The 24,113-nt window shown below is 44.6% G+C and overlaps 1 protein-coding gene across 3 annotated transcripts in view; it reads right to left on the reverse strand.

Annotated features, from left to right (window-relative positions):
* The window catches only part of ARHGAP45 (Rho GTPase activating protein 45), a 71,233-nt gene that overhangs the window by 19,879 nt on the left and 27,241 nt on the right, over positions 1 to 24,113 (reverse strand). For all 3 annotated transcript variants that reach the window (XM_032209039.1, XM_032235705.1, XM_032208307.1), the window contains exons 3-11: positions 23,742 to 23,885; positions 17,282 to 17,366; positions 15,727 to 15,799; positions 13,605 to 13,683; positions 11,227 to 11,364; positions 10,117 to 10,181; positions 8,131 to 8,241; positions 5,259 to 5,339; positions 2,363 to 2,545 (exon numbers count right to left, since the gene is read on the reverse strand). In XM_032209039.1, the coding sequence (XP_032064930.1) occupies positions 2,363 to 2,545; positions 5,259 to 5,339; positions 8,131 to 8,241; positions 10,117 to 10,181; positions 11,227 to 11,364; positions 13,605 to 13,683; positions 15,727 to 15,799; positions 17,282 to 17,366; positions 23,742 to 23,885 (959 nt within the window). The remainder of the gene's footprint in view (positions 1 to 2,362; positions 2,546 to 5,258; positions 5,340 to 8,130; positions 8,242 to 10,116; positions 10,182 to 11,226; positions 11,365 to 13,604; positions 13,684 to 15,726; positions 15,800 to 17,281; positions 17,367 to 23,741; positions 23,886 to 24,113) is intronic.

Below are 24,113 nucleotides of genomic sequence, written 5' to 3' on the forward strand. Positions count from 1 at the left end.
TATTTTGCAGATATGAACAGTTACAAAACACTTGGAAGGCTGATCCTCTTATCCTCTACGCTTCCTCAAAATAGTTTCTTAGTTTATCTCTTGGGAGGGTGGCAGATTGATATACTTCCAAATAATTATAGGGGGCAGACATCCCCTTATACTTTTTTATTTCTAAGAAAGCCTCTTGGTCCAAATGTATTATTGGAAATAAAGGTTATCTTTAAGACCAAAGCTTGCTTTAATACACTTACCGTATTAAAGTATATTAAATTATTAAAGTAAGAGGAAGTTTGTGTCTGGGTAAGCATCAAGATTGACTGACCGACAGATGTAAGAGGAAGTGTGTCTGGTGTGCATCAATATAGACCGAAGCTTGTTTTGGTATATACATATACATAAACTAAGAGGAAGTATGATGTCTGCTGAACAGCAAGATGCCAGTCCTTTAAAAATAACTTTTCATATTGATACTATAGAGCAGTGGTGGCTAACCTTTTTGTCATTGCGTGCCCAAAGCGCTCACATGTGCATGTTCAACAGCGCATCCACGCACACACCCATAATGCAATGCGTGTGCAACACCTCCCACACACATCTGAGTGCGACCCCCCCCCCCCCCGTGCTCACCCCGACCCCTCTGCATAAGGGTACATCTCCTGCATGCACCCCGCCCCTGCACATGCACGGCAGAGACCTGAAAATCAGCTGGCCGGCGGGAAGCGCGGGTACATACATGGGGGAGCTGAGCTGGGGCGACAGCTTGCGTGCCACAGCTATAGTTTTTATCAACAGATTACACTGGGGAGGAAGTTCCTATAATAGGAATCTCCAAACCTAGCAACTTTAAGAGCTGTGGACTTCAACTTCCAGAGTTCTCCAGCCAGCCACCCCTGGTCCTTAACCATCCACTTGTAGCAGAAAACTGGGTCAGATATTAGATGAGCAATTTTAAGCTGCTTGGTTATTTCCAACTTGTACAGAAGCCAGGGAGAAACCATTTTGGGGACTGAGTGCCATCTTTCCTTTTGCAGTTGCTGTTTGGGTCTTTATAAGCTTGAAAGCCGAAGCCTTTGAAGCAGGGATACTCACAATAAAATGTCAAGATGGTTGCCAGGATGATGTGATCAAACATGATCCTGCTTTATGTGTGGTGATATGCATTAAAACCACACCATCATGGCTGCTACACTCTTTGGATGTCCCTGCTTTGAAGACTTTGAATAGCAACAACACTTACTTATATACCGCTTCACAGTGCTCTACAGCCCTCTCTAAGCGGTGTATAGAGTCAACCTATTGTCCCCAATACTTGGGGTCCTCATTTTACAAATCTCAGAAGGCTGGAAGGCTGAGCCAACCTTGAGCTGGTGAGAATCGAACTTCTGGACTGCCGGCAGCCGGCAGTCAGTTGAAGTAGCCTGCAGCATTTAAACATGTCATTTGAAAACAAAATCATGACACCGTATTTCACTTACAGTGCTTTGGCCATGCTGTGCAGGGGAATTTACTGGAGAAAGCAATTTTGTTTGGAAGAGTTAGCAGTAAAAGGAAACCAGGTCGTCAAAGAACATGGTGGCTGGATACTATCAAAGCTGAACTCCAGCCAAAGGGTAGAGAAACTCAAAGAAATAGCACAAGATCGGAAGAGGTGGAGAGACCTGGCTTACAGAATCGCCAAGAGTCGGACTTGACTGAATGGATAACTGTTCTGACTGAGGCTTCCCAAGAGCATGAAGCAAACTCCTTGTCCCGACAAAAAACCCTTTCATTCACATCCAGCAAAGTCTTTCAAGGGAGGATTCACAGACCTTATCTGGCTTGGAGAGCTGACAGGCCGATATCTGCAGAACTTGGCAAGGAGTCTCGGAGAGTCACAGGCCAATTAAGTGAACTAATTGTTTCCTGCAAACTCCACTCCCATTTTGCTCCTCTTTTATTTCCTCTGGGAGGGGCCATTCACTGTCCACCTGTGGCCTTACTCCCAAGTCGACCCCTGTTCTTTAGCTGTTCCCTTGGTCTGCGCATGCGCACACTGGGAACAGGCTCCAGCTGTTTGTCTGCCTCACTGATGTCTGACTCTGAAGGCAGCTGATAACTGGCATATGGCTCTGGCCCTATCTCTGCCTCTGACACAGAGCCCTCATCAGAGCCTTCCTCAGACTCCAGGACTGGCCCAGGTTCCTCCCCAACTGTCCGAATCTGCTGCCAGCTCTGCTGGCCACTGGTGGGCCACAACAATAACATCACTACCAACAAATCAGGAGAGAACAAAACATGATTCTAAGCGCAAGGTCAGTGCCACCCAAAGTTCACAACAATCCATCACAAATTGCTCCCACATTCCAGGTTCTGTTGGACCTCATCTACCCACCTTGTTTCGGGCTTCTTCTTCCAGCCGTCTCTTCTTGTCCAAGTTCTTCAAAGTGGCCGAGCTGTTGCTGGACACCAGCTGATCCTCCTCTGCTTTGGCCATCACGTGCCGGGCCTTGTCGCACTCCTCCGAGCGTTGCATGTACATCTGCTTGGCCTTACGCAAGTTGTTCTCAGCCTCTTGCTAGAGCAGGAAATGCAAAGCATCATCCCTCTTGCAAACATTTCATCGCCAGACTAAGCTACAGCATCAGTGCCTACGTCTGCAAGGGGTGGCCTTTGAAGAAAACCTGATGAAATGTGCGGATGGCCTTGGGGGAAAGAGGGGAAGAGGTGCTGCCTAAAAAAACCATCGGATAAGAGAGGCAGGAGCCCCCAATTGGCTTATGGGCCAGAGAAGGAAACTAGGCCCCACCTCATGGATCAAGCAATTGTAAACAGTGGCGGGAAATTTATGCCTTTCAGACTTGATTATGTCAATGCCTATTGGCTGCCTATTGGTCTTCGGATACGCTTCAAGGGGCTAGTCGTCACTTATTAAGCCCTTCATGGTATTGGACCTGGGTACTTGAGAGACCGCCTGCTGCCAATTACCTCCAATAGACCGATCAGATCCCACAGATTAGGCCTCCTCCGAATTCCATCCGCCGGCCAATGCCGACTGGCGACTACCCGAAGGAGAGCCTTCTCTGTGGCTGCTCCGACCCTCTGGAACGAGCTCCCCATGGAGATTCGAACCCTCACCACCCTCCACGCCTTCCGCAAAGCCCTTAAAACCTGGCTGTTCAGACAGGCCTGGGGCTAAAGAGCTTTTGCCCCCCCCCCTCGAATGGTATGGTTGTTGTGTGCTTTTAAATTGTGTATTGTTCTGTTTGTCCTTTTTATCCCTTATCTGTACCCCCTTCCCTGACTTGGATTGTGAGCCGCCCTGAGTCCCCTTCGGGGAAAAGGGCGGCATATAAATGCAATAAATTCAATTCAATTCAATTCAATGTAGCCTTACAATAAAGTAATATTAGCTCATTTACAGGTAGTCCTCGATTTAGGACCACAATTGAAGGCAACGTTTCTGTTGCTAAGCAAGACAGTTTTAGTGAGTTTTGCCCTATTTAATGACCTTTCTTGCCACAGTTAAGTGAATCACTGCAACTGTTAAGTTAATAACATGGTTGTTAAGCGAATCTGACAGACTTTGCCTGTCAGAAGGTCATAAAAGGTGGCCATGTGACTCTGGGATACTGAAACTGTCATAAATACACGCCAGTTGCCAGGTGTCCAAATTTTGATCCGGAGACCATAATTGTGGTCATAAGTGTGGAAAAACAGTCATGAATCACTGATTTCAGAGCCATTGTAACTTTGAATAGTCACTAAACGAATGGTTGTAAGTCGAGGACTACCTGAAGTCAAGTCTCTGGTTTACCTGGGCGGGCTGACCCTCCCCAGTTCCTCTCACTACAGCGATTCTTTCTTATTTGTTTATTTACTGGGGTTTCTATGCTGTTCCAGTCCAATATCACAGTTGAATCTTGAATGTCTAGAATAGAATAACAGGTAGGAAGTGACCTTGGAGGTCTTCTAGTCCAACCCCCTGCTTAGGCAGGAAACCCTACACCACTTCAGACAAATGGCTGTCCAATCTCTTCTTAAAGCCTTCCAGTGTTGGGGCATTCACAACTTCTGGAGGCAAGCTGTTCCACTGATTAATTGTTCTGTCGGGAAATTTCTCCTCAGTTCTAAGTTGCTTCCCTCCTTGATTAGTTTCCACCCATTGCTTCTTGTCCTGCCCTCAGGTGCCTTGGAGAATAGTTTGACTCCCTCTTCTTTGTGGCAACCCCTGAGATATTAGAACACTGCTATCATGTCTCCCCCTAGTCCTTCTTTTCATTAAACTAAACATACCCAGTTCCTGCAACTGTTCCTCCTATGTTTTAGCCTAATCATCTTTGTTGCTCTTCTCTGCACTCTTTCTAGAGTCTCCACATCTTTTTTACATCATGGCGACCAAAACTGGATGCAGTATTCCAAGTGTGGTCTTACCAAGGTATTATAAATGGGTATTTAACACTTCATGTGATCTTGATTCTATCCCTCTGTTTATGCAGCCTAAAACTGTGTTGGCTTTTTTGGCAGCTGCTTCACACGGCTGGCTCATATTTAAATGGTTGTCCACTAGGACTCCAAGATCCCTCTCACAGTTACTACTATTGAGGAAGGTACCACCTATGCTGTACCTGTGCATTTCGTTTTTCTTGCCTAAATGTAGAACCTTACTTTTACATTTGGTTTTGTTCAGTTTTGGCAGACCAGTATACAGGCAGGCTTCACACCTGGGACTGGCCACTCCATTGCTAAGCACTGCGGTCAATAAGTGGAAAACCAACAAGCTGATGATGTCACTTCCCATTTGATCATTAAGCAAACCACCATGGTCGTTAAGCAAAATATCAAGGGATCACAGCTTACGAATTTGCTGCCAGGTTTTCCGTTAACTCTACTTGTTACCAGCTAGTTGTGAAGCTTGCGAATGATGGTTTAGCTGACAAAGATTGGTCACAAAGCTATTTTTTTTTTAAAAAAAATTATAATGTGGAAAATGTGTGGCACTGTGACACCAATAGAAATATACTACCAGAAGCTGCTATTTCCTCACCGCCACTATTCATTTAAAATTTTTAAAAGTTGTGGACGTGTGCTTATTAAAGGGACAAAATTCTATGAGCAGGAGTGCCTGTGGGATGTGCTAAAACAAGACATGAGGATGGACATGAGCATCGTGACGTCTTTGACCAGATCTTGGGGATGTCCCTGTAAACACCCCTGAGATTTATGAAACTGCTATAACCTCTGGGCTGAGCAAGCCCATAACCCTGCAGGGCTCCCCAAGAGCATCTTACCAGCTTCCTCTGAGCTCGGTGCCACTGTTCTTTAATCTCCTTCCGCCGCTTTTCATGCTCGAGGCGCCTCAGGGACAGAGGCTGAGGGGGGAAAAAAGAAGAAAACTGGGTCAGTCTGATTGCTGGATGAAAGAAAATATTACATACAGAAGGCTGGGATAGTCCAGGAACTAAGGCCAAGCCCTAACTCTGACCTAAGCCTAACACACTTTTGTTTGATTAGAACAGGGGTGTCAAACTCAAGACGCTTGAATCTGGCCCAAGGGACCAGTCTGGAAATAGCAAAGGAGCGACCCGTGGTGCCTCAGGCAGCCAAAACAGGGTGCCGGTGATGGGGGGCATGCGGCTCCCCTCGCACCCCATTTTCGGCCCGGACAGCCTCCTGCAACACTCTGCCAGCCAAAATTGGCATAGGGCAGCTGCACACGGGGGCCCGTGCCCCATTTTCAGCTTGGACAACTTCCTGCAGCACTCTGCCGTCCAAAACCGGACGTGGGGGGCTGCACGATCTCTCCATGCCCCGTTTTTGCTGGCAAAGAACTGCAGGAGGCCGTCCGTCCCATCCCCCCCCCTCTTCCAGCCAGCCTGCAGAGGAAAACTACAATGCTGATCTGTCCCTCGAAGAACTCCAGTTTGACACCTCTGGGTTAGAATAATGTTTCCTTGGTTAAAATAACAGAGTTGAAAGGGATCTTGTAGGTCATTTAGTCAACCCCCAATCATCCAAGCAGGAGACCCTACATCATTTCCGAGAGAAGGCAATCCAGTCTCTTCTTGAAAGCTTCCAGTGATGAAGCTCCCACAACTTCTGCAGGCAACTTCTGTTCCATTGGTTGATAGCTCTCCCAGTCAGAAAATTTCTCTTTATTTCTAGGTTGAAACTCTCCTTGATCAGGGTCCATCCATTTGTTTGGACAAAGAATAGCCACGGGCCAAGACTTAGAGCCGACTGCTCTATCTGTGTTGCTTACAAGAAGTTCTGGGAATCACCAATTGCACAAAAATGTGTGATTAACATCAAGATTAACACTAGATTAACAATCAAGAAGCAAACAATACCCCAGTCAAAGGAAATTCCAAGCAAGCTAACAGTAAACAACAAGGAACCACCAAAGCCACTCCTACCAGTACTGAAAGGGCAAGTCATTAGTATATATAAAATGGGAACAAACTCCATTCCCTACTAGCCCTGATGATATTACTTAGTTTGGTAATGAAATGTCTGCAAGAAAACAACCAAACTCAGGGAGCACCAAGGACCCCACAGTACAAAAATTTAGCAGCAAAATTCAGCAGTGATGTTTTCAGTTTTCCGCTTCTTGATTTAAAAGAGAGAGGGGGGGGCGGGGGGAGGGAGGGAGGGAGAGAGAGAGAGAGAGAGAGAGAGAGAGAGAGAGAGAGAGCGCTACAGGTGGGATCTTTTCCTCACTCTTCAGAGAGGAGGTCTTTATGCTCTTCCTCTTGGGATATTACTATTAGTGTTGGTATTACACTTAGTATTGTACAGCGGGGTCTCCAAACTTGGTAACTTTAAGACTTGTGAACTTCAACTCTCAGAATATCTCAGTCAACTATGGCTGAGGAATTCTGAGAGTTGAAGTCCACAAGACCTAAAGTTGCCAAGTTTGGAGATCCCTGTAGAGACAGATTTGTACAACAGTTTTCTGCAGAAATTAATGACTCAGATCAGTGGTGAGTTCCTCTCCCCGTCGCTACCGGTACGCTGCACACGGAGCTGGGCGTCCTGTTCACGCACGCATGAGCATTCCACTGCCCCTGCAACACCCAGCTGCTTGTCGGAGGTCGTGTAAGCGCCGCACACTGTGCGCGCATGCACAATTGGCCGGTTGCTTTAAAAACAGGTATAGAACACAGGTGGGCGGGTGGGCCAAATGAGCCACCGTACCGGTAGGGTGGCAGCTGCTCCCAGCTACTACCGGTATGGCTGTACCAGGCTGTACCGGCAGGAACCCACCACTGACTCAGATATTGCTTATTATTTATGGGTTGGATGTATACCCTGCCATTTCCTCAGGTGTCCAAGGTGGCAGAGCTTTGCACTACATCATTCTATTTAGAACCTTTCTATGATTTCCCTCACAACAACCCTGTGAGGTAGGATGACCAAACATCATTGGTTCAATTTCCCCCAGGGAGCTTCTGCAATAGGGGAGATCAGAAGCTGAGGATTCCCAGTTGCAATCACCATAACTTACAGCTACAAATTTTTGGACAGTGAAAGCAATCAACCAATGGAACAGAAGTTTATTTTTATTTATTTATTTATTTATTAAACACTTATAGGCCGCCCTTTTCCCTGAGGGGACTCAGGGCGGCTTACAATAATGAGGGAGGGGAGTGCAAGACAGGACATAAAAAAAAATGTGAGTAAAAATAATTAACAATAAAAGCACAACATTCACTCGGCATTCGGGCAGGGAGAGAGTAAAGTCCTATCCCCAGGCCTGACGGGATAGCCAGATCTTAAGGGCCGTGCGGAAGGCCTGGACGGTGGTGAGGGTGCGGATCTCCACGGGGAGATTGTTCCATAGCGTCGGAGCTGCAACTGAGAAGGCCCTCCTCCGCGTAGTCGCCAGTCGGCACTGACTGGCGGATGGAATTCGGAGGAGGCCTACCCTGTGCGACCTGATGGGACGCAGGGAGGTAATTGGCAGAATTTGCCTTCGGCGGTTGTGGGACCTTCATCACTGAAGGCTTTCAAGAAGAGACTGGACTGCCATATGTCAGAAATGGTGCAGGGTCTCATGCTTGGGCAGGGGATTGGACTAGATGGCCTACACGGTCCCTTCCAACTCTGTTAATCTGTAAAAGAAGAATCCGAACCCCAATTTTGCCACTGTCTTCTTTTTACCTGCATATACGTTTCGGTTCGCAAAGTGGTGGCCGCTTGAAGGCAGTTGAGACTGTATTCCATGTCTTGCTCCAGGGACAGCGAGTAGATGGAGAGGAACGGCATGGAGGGCTGAGGAGCAAATCACAGGAATTCATTCATACCCAAAGGAAGAGCAGCTCAAGCACTCTGGATAACCGCAATGTGCTCTACGCGGGGATGCCCTTGAAGAGCATTTGGAAGCTTCAACTGCTGAGGAACTGCTGCAGTTACCACCCCAGGTGTAAATGGTTTGAGTTACTCAGTGCATGAGGCACCTCTGCTCTGTGAGCTGCAAAGGTTACTGTCAGGGATTCCACAGATGCCCTAATTAACTCATGAGCCTCGAGCCAAGTTTCAAAAGAAATCCAATTATTTATTAGGAGCAACATGTCAGCACATACCCAAGTGAAGTCAGCTCTGCCCCATGTGATTTACGGCCCAGCTGTGATCCTGTTTCCTTCCTCCTCCCAGGGTATGTCATAAATCACATTCTCTAATGGAGCACTTTCACAGGCTGTAGAAAACATGCCACTCAGGCTGGCTCTGGTAACCTGAGACCCAACTGTGACAAAGGAATGCATGGAATGTGCTTCTGATTGTGGCAGCCGAACTGCTCCGTCAGTTCTCCCCCCCTCCTGCCGATGGGAACTCAAGAGCAGGCCAGGGATGCTTTTACGAGTTGACGGTTACAAAGGGCGCAATTCAAGGTTGTCACCTTTAAAGCCCTTCATGGCTTGGGATTGTTTACCCGAGGACTGTCTTCTCCCAGTTGTTTCTATCCATCCATTCTGGTCTGGCAGGATGGGCATGCTCTGGCTCCCATCAGTCAAGGAATGTTGGCTGGCAGGGACTAGGAAGCATCGCTTTTCTGCCATAGCCCCTGCCCTCTGAAGCGTCCTCCCTCTGGAGATTAGGATGGCTTCAACCCCGTTGGCCTTTCATTCTCCAAGTTCTCTCTTTGGAGATTCTCAATCATCCAGGCCAGTGGTGGGCTGCTGCCAGTTTGGACTGATTCGAGCGAACCAGTAGTTGCAGCCTGCGGGTGGTGCCCAGGCGCAATCCTGTCTTATATATTGCTGTGTTTTTTGATGCCGCATGCAGGTGTGGGCAGCGTGTGCAAGTGAATTGTCATGTTTTGCGACACTGCACGTATTTTGTGATACCGCACGCTCTCACATTTCCGGGGCTGATTGTTATAGTATGTGACGCCTATCTCTGATCCAGGCCATGGTTGTCCCTAAGGAGTCAAACGGTAGCTCAACATTCTTAGTTTTTTTTTCCCCACTGAAACCATTTCACTTCTCATCCATGAAACTTTTTCTGTTCTAACCGAATGCTGGGGAATTTATATTTATATTTTTTGAGGTTCCACAGCCATTTGCACTCTGATTCGGGAGGTGACTCTAAAGATACAGATAATTCCCCCCCCCCTAGCTGTCCACAATGACTCTCAGAAAGAGTGCTAACGGTCAGATGACTACAAAGAATACTAATCCTTCCTTTCCCCATCATTCAGTTAGAATTGAAGAAGCTTCTCAGATGAGAAGCGAAATGTTTTCAAGGAAAAAAAACCCAAGAAAATCCAGTTGCCTTTTGAAAAAGCACCTTTGGGACAATCTTGAAGGTCTGGTTATGTGCCCAGGCTTGGGGGGGTGGGGGAGGTCTTGAGTATGTGGAAGGTTATTTGTTTCTTGGTTATCTTAATATCTATGGATCATACTTTATTAGTTGATTTATGCATTTAATTTTCAATATTGTGATTGTAATTCATTTTCTAATTGATTTTATGATTGCCCACCATCCAGAGTCACTTGATTGAGATGGGCAGCCATACACATTGGGAAAAAAATGCAATAAAATAACCAGGCAAATTCCAGACTTCTTACTCCCACCTACTACCCAACAAATCCAAATAGAATAAATAAATTGTACACATCATGCTCATGTCACTCTCGGCTTACTTACCTCTTGAGTGACGGTTTGCTTGCAGGTGTTCACGATCTTCTGAAGTCCTTTGGAAAATTCGATTTCTGAGGCCAAAAAAAAAAGGACAAAAAATACTGCTGTGATCCAGATTGTTGACATTAAAAGGCAAGTGTTCAGAGATTTCTGCCATAGCATTGAGAGTTGAAGAATCATATTTTTTTTCCTCCAGATCTCTGGAGAACAAGATAGAGCTAGAAGTAGAACATTTCTGAATGTCCAGGTGCTTTGACCATTAGGAATTTTGATCACACGACCATAGGGAATGTTGCAAACAGTCATAAGTGTGGGAAATGGTTATAAGTGCCTTTTTTTCAGTGCCATTGTATCTTTGGACAGTCACTAAATGAATGGTTGTAAGTCAAGGACCAGCTGTAATGGTAATTATTAGGATTTCTTTGATCATTGGTTTTGTAAAACAACATAAAACAATGTAGACCAGGGGTGTACAATTTAATTTCGTTGAGGGCTGCATCAAGGTTATATTTGACCAGTGGGGGAGGATAGAGGTGGTATTCTACTGGTTCAGACCGGATCGCCTGAACCGGTAGCAGAAATTACCGGTGGCTCCGCCCACCTGCGCCCGGCTCTACGGCATCCCGTTTAGGCCATTTTTTTCGCCAAAAGTGCATGCGCAGAAGGATCTGTACATGTATGACAGTGGTGCATGCAAGAGAAGCGAGCACGCTCAAATTTGCAAACCAGTAGGGAAGGTAAGTGTATACCGCCCCTGGGGAGCGGCAAGTGGGCATGGCCAGCTCAACGTCATTTGCGTCAGGGGTGCCTGTGGTGGCTCGAGGCCTCTGGCAGCAAAAACCGGCTCCCGAGCTCTGTTTTTGGCTGTGACAGCTTCCTGTAACCCTCTGCCAGCAAAAACGGAGCTCTGTTTTTGCTGGCAGAGGCATCGCGGGCCAGTCCTTCATTGTTTCCAGATCGGCCCTGTGGGTCAGATCTAAGCACTCCATGGGCCTAATCGAGCCCACAGGCCTTGAGTTTGACGTCCCTGATTGAGTGGAGACTTTGGCACTACAGAAACTTCACTCCCCAAAGGCATAGAATCAGCTTAGCTATTCCCCTTTGTGGTCAGCTCACCTAGAACGGTCCTCTTCTCCATATAGTAGATAAGATCCTTCATGTACTTGGAAATGCTCTTGGCATATGTGAGGGCAAAGTCTACCCCTCCATCACACCTCTGAAGGAGCACGTTCACCTCTTCAACTGACAGGCGTGCTGCATCGCAGGAAAAGTAGCAAATGAGTGATCTTCACCTTATTCTTTGGTTGCCCAAAATCTAATTTTGCGCAGCCCTAAAAATAGGCTAATTTCATATACTCTTCAGCTAATGTCAAAAGCAACCTTTTCTGAAATCGATAAACGTCTGATTAAATCAACGTTCTCTTCATGCAGCGGTTTCCAAATACCACAAACGGCATCGTAATGCAACAGTTGTCTTTTTGTAATGTTTAATTGTGTGAGCACTGATGGAGAGCAAAGGAAGAAGAATTGCAAAGGAAACCTGAGCTCCAAAATGCAAAATATCAGAGAGAACTTTTTGCACAGCTAAGCTGAAGCATTTCCTATCCAGCCTTAAGCCAGCCCCAAACTATTGCAGCATGAAATTTGCTGCCTTCCAAGGTAATGGTTGATGTAGCCTAACACATCAACTCCAGGGTCTGGAGGCCGTTAAGGACTGGATGAGTGCTAACAAACTGGTGCTCAACCCGGATAAAACCGAGTGGCTGTTGTGTTTCCCCCCCAATAATTTGGCTAATACACCAACGCTTAGGCTGGGGGGTCAAATTTTATACCCCTCAGATAGGGTCCGCAACTTAGGAGTCCTCCTGGATCCACAGCTGACTTTTGACCACCAGCTGTCAGCTGTGACCAGGGGGGCATTTGCCCAGGTTCGCCTGGTCCGCCAGTTGCGGCCCTACCTAGATCGGGGGGCCCTCACAACAGTCACTCGAGCCCTTGTGATCTCCAGACTGGAATACTGCAATGGGCTCTACATGGGGCTGCCCCTGAAGTGCATCCGGCGACTACAGCTAGTCCAAAATGCAGCCGCGCGAGTGATAGTGGGCGCACCTCGGTTCGCCCACGTTACACCTGTCCTCCGCGAGCTGCACTGGCTACCTGTTGGTCTCCGGGTGCGCTTCAGGATACTAATGACCACCTTTAAAGCACTCCATGGTAGTGGATCTGGGTACTTGAGAGACCGCCTTCTGCCGATTACCTCCCTAAACCGACCAATTAGATCGCACAGACTAGGCCTCCTCCGAATTCCATCAGCCGGTCAATGCCGACTGGCGACCACACGGAGGAGAGCCTTCTCTGCTGCTGCCCCGACCCTATGGAACGAGCTCCCCATGGAGATCCGCACCCTCACCACGATCCAGACCTTCCGCGCAGCCCTCAAGATCTGGCTCTCCCAGCAGGCCTGGGAATAGGTTTCCAATCACCCGCCCGAGTGTTTGATTGCTGAATGAAAGTTGTGTTTTATCATTTTTCTTTTGTTCACTAATTGTTTGTTTTGACCTTGCACTTCCCCTCCCCTGTGGTTGTAAGCCGCCCTGAGTCCCCTCAGGGAAAAGGGCGGCATATAAATCCCAATAAACCTCCCAATAAACCACATTTCAATTGCCTTTGGGTAGTATCAGAGTAGGGATGAAAAGTTTACTTCAACACTGATATAACCAAAGATAATTCAAGCTCATGTTTCACCCATGAGCTAAAAACGGGATGAAACTGATGTTATGGAAACAGAGCAGAATTAAGAGGTTGCCAGGACAAGCGTGTGCAATAATTAGGAGCATGAGAAAGAATTTGAATTATTTTTCTTCTAGGTATGATGGGTAAGCAGTTGGAGAAAAAACATGGCACTTTCTTTTATATATGACTAGTTGATAACCCGGTGTTGACCAGGTATTTATTTATAGGGGGAAAATGTCCAGACCAAATCTAATTTCTAATGTTGGATTTTTCCCCTTACCAGAGGGTGCTCCCTTGTGGAGTACCATGAAGCTGTTACCATGGCAACTCCACAGTGCTGTACAGTAGAAGCCATTTTACGGCAGTACAGTAGAAGCTATTTTTAAGGCACAACAGGCTGTATCTTAACAGAAACCCCGCCCCAGTGGTGTTAGGGATGTCTTACCCCCACAGTATTTGTTTCTAGAGAGTAAGTCATCTGTGTACCAAGTCTGATTGAAGTTGCTCAAGGCATTCCAGAGTTATGCTGGAACACACACACACACACACACACACACACCCATTTTTATGTACAGAATGACCTTTCCTTTTTAAAATATATTTTATTCTTTATTGAAACACACACACACACACACACACATAAAAGAGGAAGCATCAGAATGATATCAACATTATTTGTTTATGTTGCATAAATATAGAACACTGCACAATTCACGAGAAGCCAGTAAGAGAACAAAAATCATAGCAAAGAGGATTCTTACCTGAGCTGAAATCTTCCTTACCATGCAGCACATCTTCTGGTCCCAAATTTGTAATGCCCCCATATAGATTTTCCACCGACTACAAGGGGGGAAGAAAATTACCCTCAGAGCCTTTAAGGACACCTCTATGATGTCAGCTCTCTTATTCTATCCTTGCCAAAGTTTTCCCTTTTTATGGGGACGGTGCCTTAGTTCTCTTGCTCCATTAAAAAATCCTCATCGGCATTTAATGACCCCATAATTCCTTGCGGGGTGTGAGCAACTGAATGGAGCTACCAGAGCATTTAATGGCCGGATGCCCTTCCTGTTGCCAATGCGGAGCTTTGTTCAGCAGATATATCCTCATTGTGCCTCCTGGTTGTGAGGCGAGAGCGCCACCTCTGGGCCAGTGCACCACTCTGCCTCCATTAGAAAATGACATAGGTAAAAAAGTGAATGAAACAAAGGGACATGATCTCCTTGTTCACCCTATCCTTCTGAAATAATTATACTGAAAGATATAAGGGACCCTGAAATCCATTAGCAGGTTCAGTCCATTCGAAATCATACATTCGTTTCATTTTTAATTGGTGTATAGGGCCACATGCTACAGTTTTCTATAGCTTTTAATTCCTTAGTCCCAGAACCTTCCTTCAAATCCCAAGCAGTTGCCATGGTGGTATTGCCAATTACAGAGCAAAACATTCGTGTAGGGCAAGGCGGTTGAAAACGATTAAGGGGGAAGCCTATACTACTTTAGAGACTTCTCTTATAAAAAATTGAGTGGGTGGATCTTCTTCTATCTTCTAGCCTTTTTTATTGGCAGGAGCGAGAGCACCAAACTTGGGACCTCTGGCTGTACCTCAACCAGCAAGATCTATTCCCTGCTCTGAAGGTCACTGGTGGCGCTTTAAGAAAGGTGAAAAACAGAAGAACAGGTTGGAAGGGACCTTGGAGGTCTTCTAATCCAGGGGTCTCCAACCTTGCCAACTTTATGACTTGTGGACTTCAACTCCCAAAATTCTGGGAGCTGACCTCCACATGTCTTAAAGTGGCCAAGGTTGGAGACCCCTGTTCTAGTCCAACCCCCTGCTCAAGCAGGAAACCCTAGACCAGTGATGGCTAACTTTTTTTGTTCTCACGTGCCGAAATTGTGCATGTGCATGCATGTGCGTGCCACACCCATAATGCAATGCTCCCTGTCCTTCTGGGCATGCACCAGTGGTAGGTTCCGCCGGGCGCCCACCACATGCATGTATGCAGCATGTATGCCACGCGCACATGTGTACTTACCGCCCGTGATGCTCCAGCTGTTTGGCAGAGCATTGCGCAGGCGCCGTACGCTCCGTGCGCATAAGCCCTGATCGGCTCAGGTAAGGAGGGCGGGCGGGTGGGTGGGCCTTCCAGAGCACCGTACCGGAACGGTACCTGGTGCTCCCAGCAGGCACCGGTACGCCTGTAGCAGGGCGTACCGGTCGTATCCCACCACTGGCATACACGCACGACAACATCCACACTCCCCCACCCCCACGCATGTGTGCAACCTCCTGCTTCCCATTTTGGGCCTAGCAGGCCTCCCTGAAGCCTCTTGGGGACAAAAAATGTGCCACGGGGGGAGGGGGCATCACTCCCCCACTGCGCCCCATATTGGGCCTAGCAAGCCTCCCTGAAGCCAAAAATGGGGCACGGGGGGAGATGTGTGGTAAAGACCCAAAAAGTAGGTGGCTGGTGGAAGGCGTGCATGTATGCACGGTGAAGCTAAGCTGGGCAATGGCTTGCGTGCCTGCAGAGAGGGCTTCATGTGCCACCTGTGGCACGCGTGCCATATGTTTGCCATCACAGCCCTATACCATTTGGTTGTCCAATCTCTTTTTAAAAACCTCCAGTGTTGGAGCCTATACAACCTCTGGAGGTGGTTGCACAACAGATGCCTAGAGAGGGCCCAGCTGCCCCATCATGTTTTAGAACCAAAATATTTGGTGTTTCTTAGGTCCTAAGAATCATTTGGAATTAGGATACAAAGAAAAAAATATGTTTTTCTCAGCTCAGGATCCATTTCTTCTGAAGTACCAGAGATTAAACCCGCTGTTTACTCATTCAAAACAGAACTGTGTCCCTCTGGGCAATGAACTGAAGGGCTCACCTGATTTAGATCAGAAAGAGGAATCGAAAGGATGGTACTACTATCCACCTCTCCCATGAGGAACTCAGAGACACTGGAATGGGGAACAAAACAGGAAAAAGGTTGATATAACTAGCAAGTTAGTAGCAGCAGCTAAAACCATCACTGAGCCTCAAAAAGAGATTAATAGTGACATTTTGCTTGCCAGTACTGATTGCACAAACAACACTTGCTCCGCTCTTTAACTGTTTGAAACTGCAACTCCCATCATCCCCTATCATAAATGGCTAATGATTGGGGGGGGATGATAGGAAATGCAGTCCCAATTATCAGCTTAGAGGTTTTCTAGTCCAACATCCTACATCAGAATTATTTTCTATTCAGCATTGTAACTCAAATAGTCATTAAGAAAATGTTACTTGGAATTGCACCATAGCAGTGCATGCAAAAATCAGCATCTGAGGCCCATGGCATTACTATTTTAACTCTCACCAAGCACATTTTCTTACTGCAAATATGTACAAACATAATTTAGAGTAGTGAAACGGAACATTAATGCTTAAAATATTTCTTTTCAAGGAAAAGAAAGAAACTCAAACTTAGAACAGAGGACTTCAAACTTCGCAACTTAAAGATTGGTGGACTTCAATTCTGGGAGTTGAAGTCCACCAATCTTAACATTATCAAATATCTATGGAGCTTCTCAGTCATCCAGACCATGGTTGTCCCAAAGGTGCTTTTTCAAAAGACAACTGGACTTTCTGGTTTTTCTTTGAAGACATTTGGTTTCTTATCCAAGAAGCTTCGAGCTGAAGAATCTTCTTGGATGAGAAGCGAAACATCTTCAAAGAAAAACAAGAAAAGTCCCGTTGCGTTTTAAAAAAGCACCTTTGGGTTAAAGTTACCAAATTTGGAAACGCCTGTTTTAGAATCATAAGACTCAGAAGGTGCCAAATCCCACTCCTGGCTGGCCCCGCCTACCCCTCCCTTCCCAGGAGTCCCCACACGGCCCCTTTTGGATGCAGGTAAAGTGCAGGGCGCCTGCAGAAACTCAGGGAGGACGAAAAACAGGCCTACTGGAAGTTCAGGAAGGCAGAGCCTGGGGAGGGCAAAAACACCACCCACCCACCCACCCACCGCCATGGTACAGGAGGCCGACTAGGCCAGGGATCAGCAACCTTAAACACTCAAAGAGCCACAAAAGTCCTAACCAGAACCCCCCCCCCCCCAATTCAATTCTGGAGCTGACTGGAAATCTGGTTTCCTCCACCATAGAGTTTCCTCCTAGCGCGGCATCCTTTTTCCTCTACATGTCCTAACTGAAAGCCCTATCCATTGTGGAGCTGACCGGCGATAGGGAGCCGCAGCAGAGGGATGAAAGAGCCACATGCGGCTCCAGAGCCACAGATTGCTGACCCCTGGACTAGGCCATGCTCACCATGGCTACATCCACGCCCAGGCAGCAACTGGGCAGAGAACCCCTTGCTAAAAATTTTGAAGCCCACCCCTGTCTAATTTTATGATGCCATGCTTCTAAATTCTGTTAAAATTGCCTTTGAGCTGATCTTTTGCTTACGTGCTACTGAAGGAGACTGCAATCATCTCCACGGCTTTCTCAAATTCACGTTTTTCAGCTTCGTGGTTAGACTCATAGTGGAAGCCTAAAAAAATGCAGATGGAAAAGGAAACCTTGACATTCTCCCCAACTCATCAATCTTAAAAGGCATCCTACAGGATACACAGCGCAACTGTAGAGCTGTAGCCCAATAAGACTGTACATTTCTGTGTGTTTTCCAAGGCTGCCCATGTGGGGGCTGGGGGTGGAAAGGAAAAGGAGCAAGGCAGCACTTCACAGCAATACAATAAAATCATCTTCCGTGGGGGGGAGGGGGGAAGAATCATTTAGAAGAATAATTATAGCTTTCCTCTTGTTCTTTCATTTTGCAAAGCAACAACCCTAACAGGCTTTTGAATCTGTCATTCAAATTCTACCCTGTTTCCCCAAAAATAAGACCTCCCTGGATAATAAGCCCAATCGGGCTTTTGAGTGCATGCACTAAAATAAGCCCTCTCCTAAAAACATTGCAACACAGCAGCAGCCATGAGGTAACCACGCTCACCACCTCCTGCACCTCAAAAATAGTAAGACCACCCTAAAAATAAGGCCAAGTGTTTATTTCGAGGGTCAAAAGGGGCTTATTTTCAGGGAAACACGGTATCACATGGAAACTGTACTGATGCAGAATTATAAGTGGTCCTTGATTTACAACCATTCATTTAGTGGCCAGTAGAAGTTATAAAAGCACTGGAACTTTGTTATTATATATGTTGACAGCATCAAGACTATTTTAGGCAGAAAAATGGAAGAACACTTTGATTCCTACCACGGACGAATGGTCGTAGAAGCTGATGGAGTTGGCTGAAATTGACTATTTTGATTAAAGAAAAGAATATAAATACTTTTGTTTCCACACGGAGACCGCTTCTAAACTTTGGGCTTGGGGTGTAAAAGAGTGAAACTTTGATTTTGGGTTTTACCGATTAGACTGATGGATCCGTGTAGAAATGGCTAATTTATATTATTATGAAAAAACCAAAAAAGTTGTGATTTGATGTTAATGCCTTGTTTTACGGCAACAGCGAAAGTCAGAAGTCAATGCTTCGTTTTCTTTTTCCTAATCCTTCCCCACTGTTCTTCCTCTCCCATGTTTTCTATCTACTTTTGTATTTTGTATCTTATTTTATCTTATAGCCCAATAAAAATGTTAACGATGAGAAGTCACAAAAGCACTGAAAACATTGACTTATGACTGGTTCTTGCACTTAACAATTGGCGCAACATCCCCAAGGGCACATGATCAAAATTGGGGTGCCTGACAACCACCATGTAGTTATGATGGTTGCAGTATATAACTTGTGGTTATTTGCAACCTTTCCAACAAGCTTCTAACAATCAAAGTCAATAGGGGAAACCAGATTTGCTTAATGACTGCATATTCACTTAAAAATTATAGTGAATCACTTAACATTGGTAGCAAAAAAAAAAGTCATAAAATCAGGTGCCACACTTAACCACCATCTTGATTAGAAATGGGAATTCAGGTCCCGATTGGGGTCATAAGTCGAGGATTAAGAGCCGTGGTGGTGCAGTGCTTAAGAGTGCAATACCGCAGGCTACTTCTGCTGACTGCTGATTGCCAGCAGTTTGGCAATTCAAGTCCCACCGGCTCAAGGTTGACTCAGCCTTCCATCCTTCCCAGGTGGGTAAAATGAGGACCCAGATTGTTGGAGACAATAGGCTGACTCTGTAAACCCCTTAGAGAGGGGCTGTAAAGCACTATGAAGCGGTATATAAGTAAACACTATTGCTATTTGTTTGACCTTAGTGAAAAGAGGCAGAAACTCCAGGTCTGAAAAGAGGTGTGTGTCAGTTACAAGCAACCATAACAGTTCCAAAAATCCTCAATTCCTGCCTGCCTCCTTCTCCCTACAGAACAGGTCCCACCGGCTCAAGGTTGACTCAGTCTTCCATCCTTCCGAGGTGGGTAAAATGAGGACCCAAATTGTTGAGGGCAATAGGCTGATTATGTAAACTGCTTAGAAAGGGCTGCAAAAGCACTGTGAAGTGGTAGATAAGTCTAAGTGCTATTGCTATTAGCTTTATGGAGGAATCTGTGGCAACAATTACATCACACTAAAGAATTTACACAAAACCAATATTTTGGTCGTAGAAAAGGATCCTGGGACAGAACCATCCTTGCACTTTGACACTGACCCATCACTCATAATCCCTGTGAAACTGAAATCCACTTTAATATTTGCTTGGGGCAGGGGGGATACACTATCACTCAATTGCCTAGGGTTTTTCTTTCTCCAAAGATCACTATGGCAGATGTCATGCACATGAAGCTTCTCTTATTTTTGTGGTTAAACTGTTCAGGAGACAGGAAACGAAGCCAGCAACAGAAAGCAAACATTTTGGTTCTGTGGAGCTACAGAAGCTGCCATTCTCTGCCTACCACTTCCTCCTCAGCTACGCTGATATGATTCAGAGCACAAAAAAAGTCAATTCCTCTGATGTCAAGATATTTTGAAGAAAGGTGAGGCCCAGGATGAAAAATGAAAGTGTCTCACCTCTGTAAATACTCGTATATGCCATAGTAAAGAATTATTTTGGCAATTCACAGAATCGTTTAGAGCAGGAGTGTTCAACTTTGGCCATTTCAAGACTTCTGGATTTCAACTCCCCAAATTGAAGTATAGGTGGCTGGGGAATTCTGGGAGTTGAAGTCCATGAGTCTTAAAGGACCCAGATCTTCTGCCTGGAATCCACACTGTTTATCAGACATTAATACAATTGAGCGGGTCCAGAAGTATTTCACAACAAGAGTACTCTCCTCCTCTGCTCACAATAGAATCCCTTACGCCAGCAGGCTCAAAATGTTGGACTTGGAGAACCTGGAACTACGCTGTCTACGGTCTGATCTAAGCATAGTACACAGAATTGTCTGCTACAACATCCTACCTATCAACGACTACTTCAGCTTCAACTCCTTAATACATGGGCAAAGAATAGTTACAAGCAAGCGAACTGGTAGTAAAAAAAATGGAAACCCACCATTGGTATTTATGATGGTTGAAGTATCCTGGGGTCCTTGATTGTCATTTGCAAACTTTTCAGGAGCTTCTGACTAGCAAAGTCAATGGGGGAAGGCAGAGTTCGCTTAATGACCGCATGATTCACTTAACTGTACTGATTTCGCTTAACAATCATGGCATATAAGGTGGTAAAATTGGGTATGGCTCACTTAACAACTGCCTTACTTAGCAATGGAAATTTTGGGCCTAGTTGTACGCATACGTTGAGGACTACCTGCATAAAAATAAATGTACTGTCCAAGAAGAGTGAATTAAAATCCAGACCAAACAAAATTTCGCTTGGGAGACACTAGCTGACGTCGCAACGCTACGCCGTGCAATCTCGGAGCTCCGAGATCGCAGTCGATTTTTTTTGCCGCTGGGCGGTCCTTTTGGACCTAAACCATCCCGAAGAGATGGTGACAGGGAAGAGTACGACTTGTTGATCTCAGGGACATCGCAAAGTACCTGATTGATCCAAGAGAATCTCTTTTTGCCGGCTACAAAAGCGCAGCCAAAAGCTGCTTAAGTTGGGACAGCTCCGCAACGGGAGGAAAGCGGAAAGAGAAAGTGTGTCCATCTGGTGAGGAAATGTTATTGTTATAAAAGAGACTGCCCCCCAAATAATCAAACTTGCAAAGAAAAGAAAATAAGTGGCGAAATTAAGCTATATTGGACAGTGTGTTATCCTTTTCTTTTTCATTTTCTTTTATTGATGGAAGATTTGCAAATATTTCCTACTTTTTAAAGTGAAAGTATTGGTTTTTCTTTTTCTATTTCTTTTTTTTACCTATGGATTAAATCTTTTTCTTTATTTTTATAATATCTGTTTGGATGGTTTTTTTCTCTTTATTTTGCTTCATTTAAGAATTTTGTTTCCTTTAAGCCTGGAATAAAAGAAGATATAAAAGGAATATAAAGAGGGTAGTAATATCAGAGGGAAAAGAAGTTGCACTGCCACTTGGAGGTTGGAGGTTGAGTCCTGGAACTCTTTTTCCTCTTTGATCATTTTGACTTTATACTTCAAAGGTTTCAGCTTGTTTACAGAAGAGATAAGGAGAAGAGCATGGGTTGTTTATGTAGATGTTCTGTGGATGCTTCTTTGGCAGCTGGAGAGAAGTGAAAACAAAACCTTGTTTTGAAACTAGAGTGGCAGCATTTACTAGTTGGAAAAATGGCACAGCGCCAAAAGGAAACCATAACATTACAACAGATTATGTTTGAAATTCAAAAATTATTAGAAACAACAGAGAGAATTGAGAAGAGATTGGAAAATATATATTGTAATGCAGTGAAATTCGATGGAAGAGTTGAAGATATCCAGCAAATGGAAAAAGTGGAGGTTAGAGTTCTAAAAACCCAGGGGAGAAATGAATAAAGAGGGAAGATAATTGTGAATACTGACAGTGAACTGAGAGTGGTTGGAGATGGAAAGAGTGGAACATGGAAAGGGAAGATAGATGGAAAAGAGCTCTACCCCAGATTTCAAGGTACAGAAGAAGAAAAAAGAGAAGAATTGATGGATTCAAGGAGAGAAACTTTGACAAAAGCACTACTGATAACCAAAGATAAGCTGATTAAAGAAGCTGATGGAGGGTCTCAAGATTTTACAAGATATGTAAAAAGCAACAAGTTGCGAAGAGAAGTCCACACAAATATGATTAAGGAAATAACCAGAAGACTAATCCCACAAATAGCAAAAGACACAAGACTGCACTATTACTGTAAAGACACAGGTTGAGATATGAAAACTAACAAAATATTAGTCAAATTTAGTTAAAATTAGAGCATTATGTTAAAAATGAAGTGATAATGGATATAGTTAGATAAATAATTGATAATGATAACAATGTACACATATGTATTGGTTTGATAAGAGGAGATTTGGTATAAATTCTAAATGGTGATCATGAAAGGGAGTTTAGAAACTCTGTTATGTATGAAAGCTTATAATATTAAAAAAAAGAGTTAAGTTAAATTTAGTTAAACTAAGACCCCCCCCCCAAAATGAAATGATAACGGATATTGTTAAATAAATGATTGATACTAATAATAATGTAATATTTGTATTGACATGATAAAAGGGAAATTGGATATAAATTGTAAACAGTGATTAAGAAAGGAGGTTTAGAAACTTTGTTATTAAACATAATTAATTTTTATTTAGAAAGTGTTATAAAGATGTAATGTTGCTGGATGATATTGAAAATAGATAATGGAATGTCATCATGTGGTTTTGCGTTAAATTTTGGAATATTTTATATAAAGGGACATAAAAACAATTATAGTCATATGAAGATTGAGGTATGATGATAGTAATATATATAAATATATTTGATTTAAAATATATAATTTGATATGAATTGTAGGTGATGACTGTGGAAGGGATGCATGAAAGCTCTTTTAACCAATTGACACACTTTTTACAATTTGTAATAGAAGATATTTTTGTGGTGTTCGTTGTGTTTTGTCTGTTTGTGTTTATTCAAAAATAAAAAAATATATTAAAATATTTTTTTTTTGCTAACATCTCTACTCAACAGTCTACAGTACACACACTATAATACTATAGCTTCTGGAATAAATGTGTATTTATTCCAGAAGTTATTAATTTGGTTCACAAAATGTGAAATGTGCTAACATTTAATGACTTGTTAAATAGGCCATAATTTATTGCATCTGTATACACACTAGGCCACAAGCTGTGGTTTATAAGCAAGAACAACTGGATTCACACATTATATTAAATCAAAACCAAACAAGCCACATATAGCTCAGGACAGATGGGAAGCCTACATCTACTCATAATCCTGGGCTCACAGGTTATCTGAAGTAGGCCATGTTGATACTGTGAGCATCCTGACCTTCATGGACAGATGACACAAATAGCGTAATTTGCACCAATCATGTGCAGATTATACAATTCACATCATTTACAGAATGACATCTAGTGGTGGGTTGCCAATTTTTTCACTACCGGTTCGGGCACACATGACACTTCTGTGTATGCACAGAAGCTTCTGTGCATGTGCAGAAGCATCTGGACGGGTGGGCGGAGCCTCCCGCCACCACTACTACTAATTCGGCCAAATTGGGCCGAACTGGGAGCAACCCACCTCTGATGACATCATGACCCAGATAATGTTACTTGCCCTCTCTAGGTGCCCTAAAGCAAAGAGAGTGGGATACTGAAATTAAGTGTTTTTTCCAACTTCTCCACCTTAAGATGTGTAGATTTCAGCTAGCAGGGGAATTCTGGGAGTTGAAATCCATACATCTTAAAGTTGTCAAGTTTGAAAAACACTAGCCGTGCTTTAAAGATCACACTCCTAAGGAGCTCATCCTGAGATCAAATCAGGGGCAAGCAAAGTTCCTGGTAAGAGCATCCCATCACTGACCTTTGACCCTGGAGATGAGGGTCCCGGCTGCAGTCAAGGTCTCCAAAGTGTTGAGCAGTGGGTACTTGCTAATGATTTGCCGAAGAATTCTTAAGGCTTCTCCAAGACACTCGTGGGCAAGTGATCGTCGAGATTCTGGGCCATCTGCAAAAGGAAAAATAACAACAACCTCAGAGAAGCCCCAGGGTTTTGATAAAACATCTGGCTGACTGCACAACCAACTGTAATAATAAAACAACTGTCAATATGAAAGGCAAATAAATCTGAATAATGGATGCTACAGAACCTGGGGGGTGGGAGGGAGAGCAGAATAAAAGAGAAAGAACTAGAGAAAAAAAATCACAAATACAAAGACCTACAAATAGAAGCAGA

Source organism: Thamnophis elegans, chromosome 1, assembly GCF_009769535.1.
Source record: "Thamnophis elegans isolate rThaEle1 chromosome 1, rThaEle1.pri, whole genome shotgun sequence".
Lineage (NCBI taxonomy): Eukaryota > Metazoa > Chordata > Lepidosauria > Squamata > Colubridae > Thamnophis > Thamnophis elegans.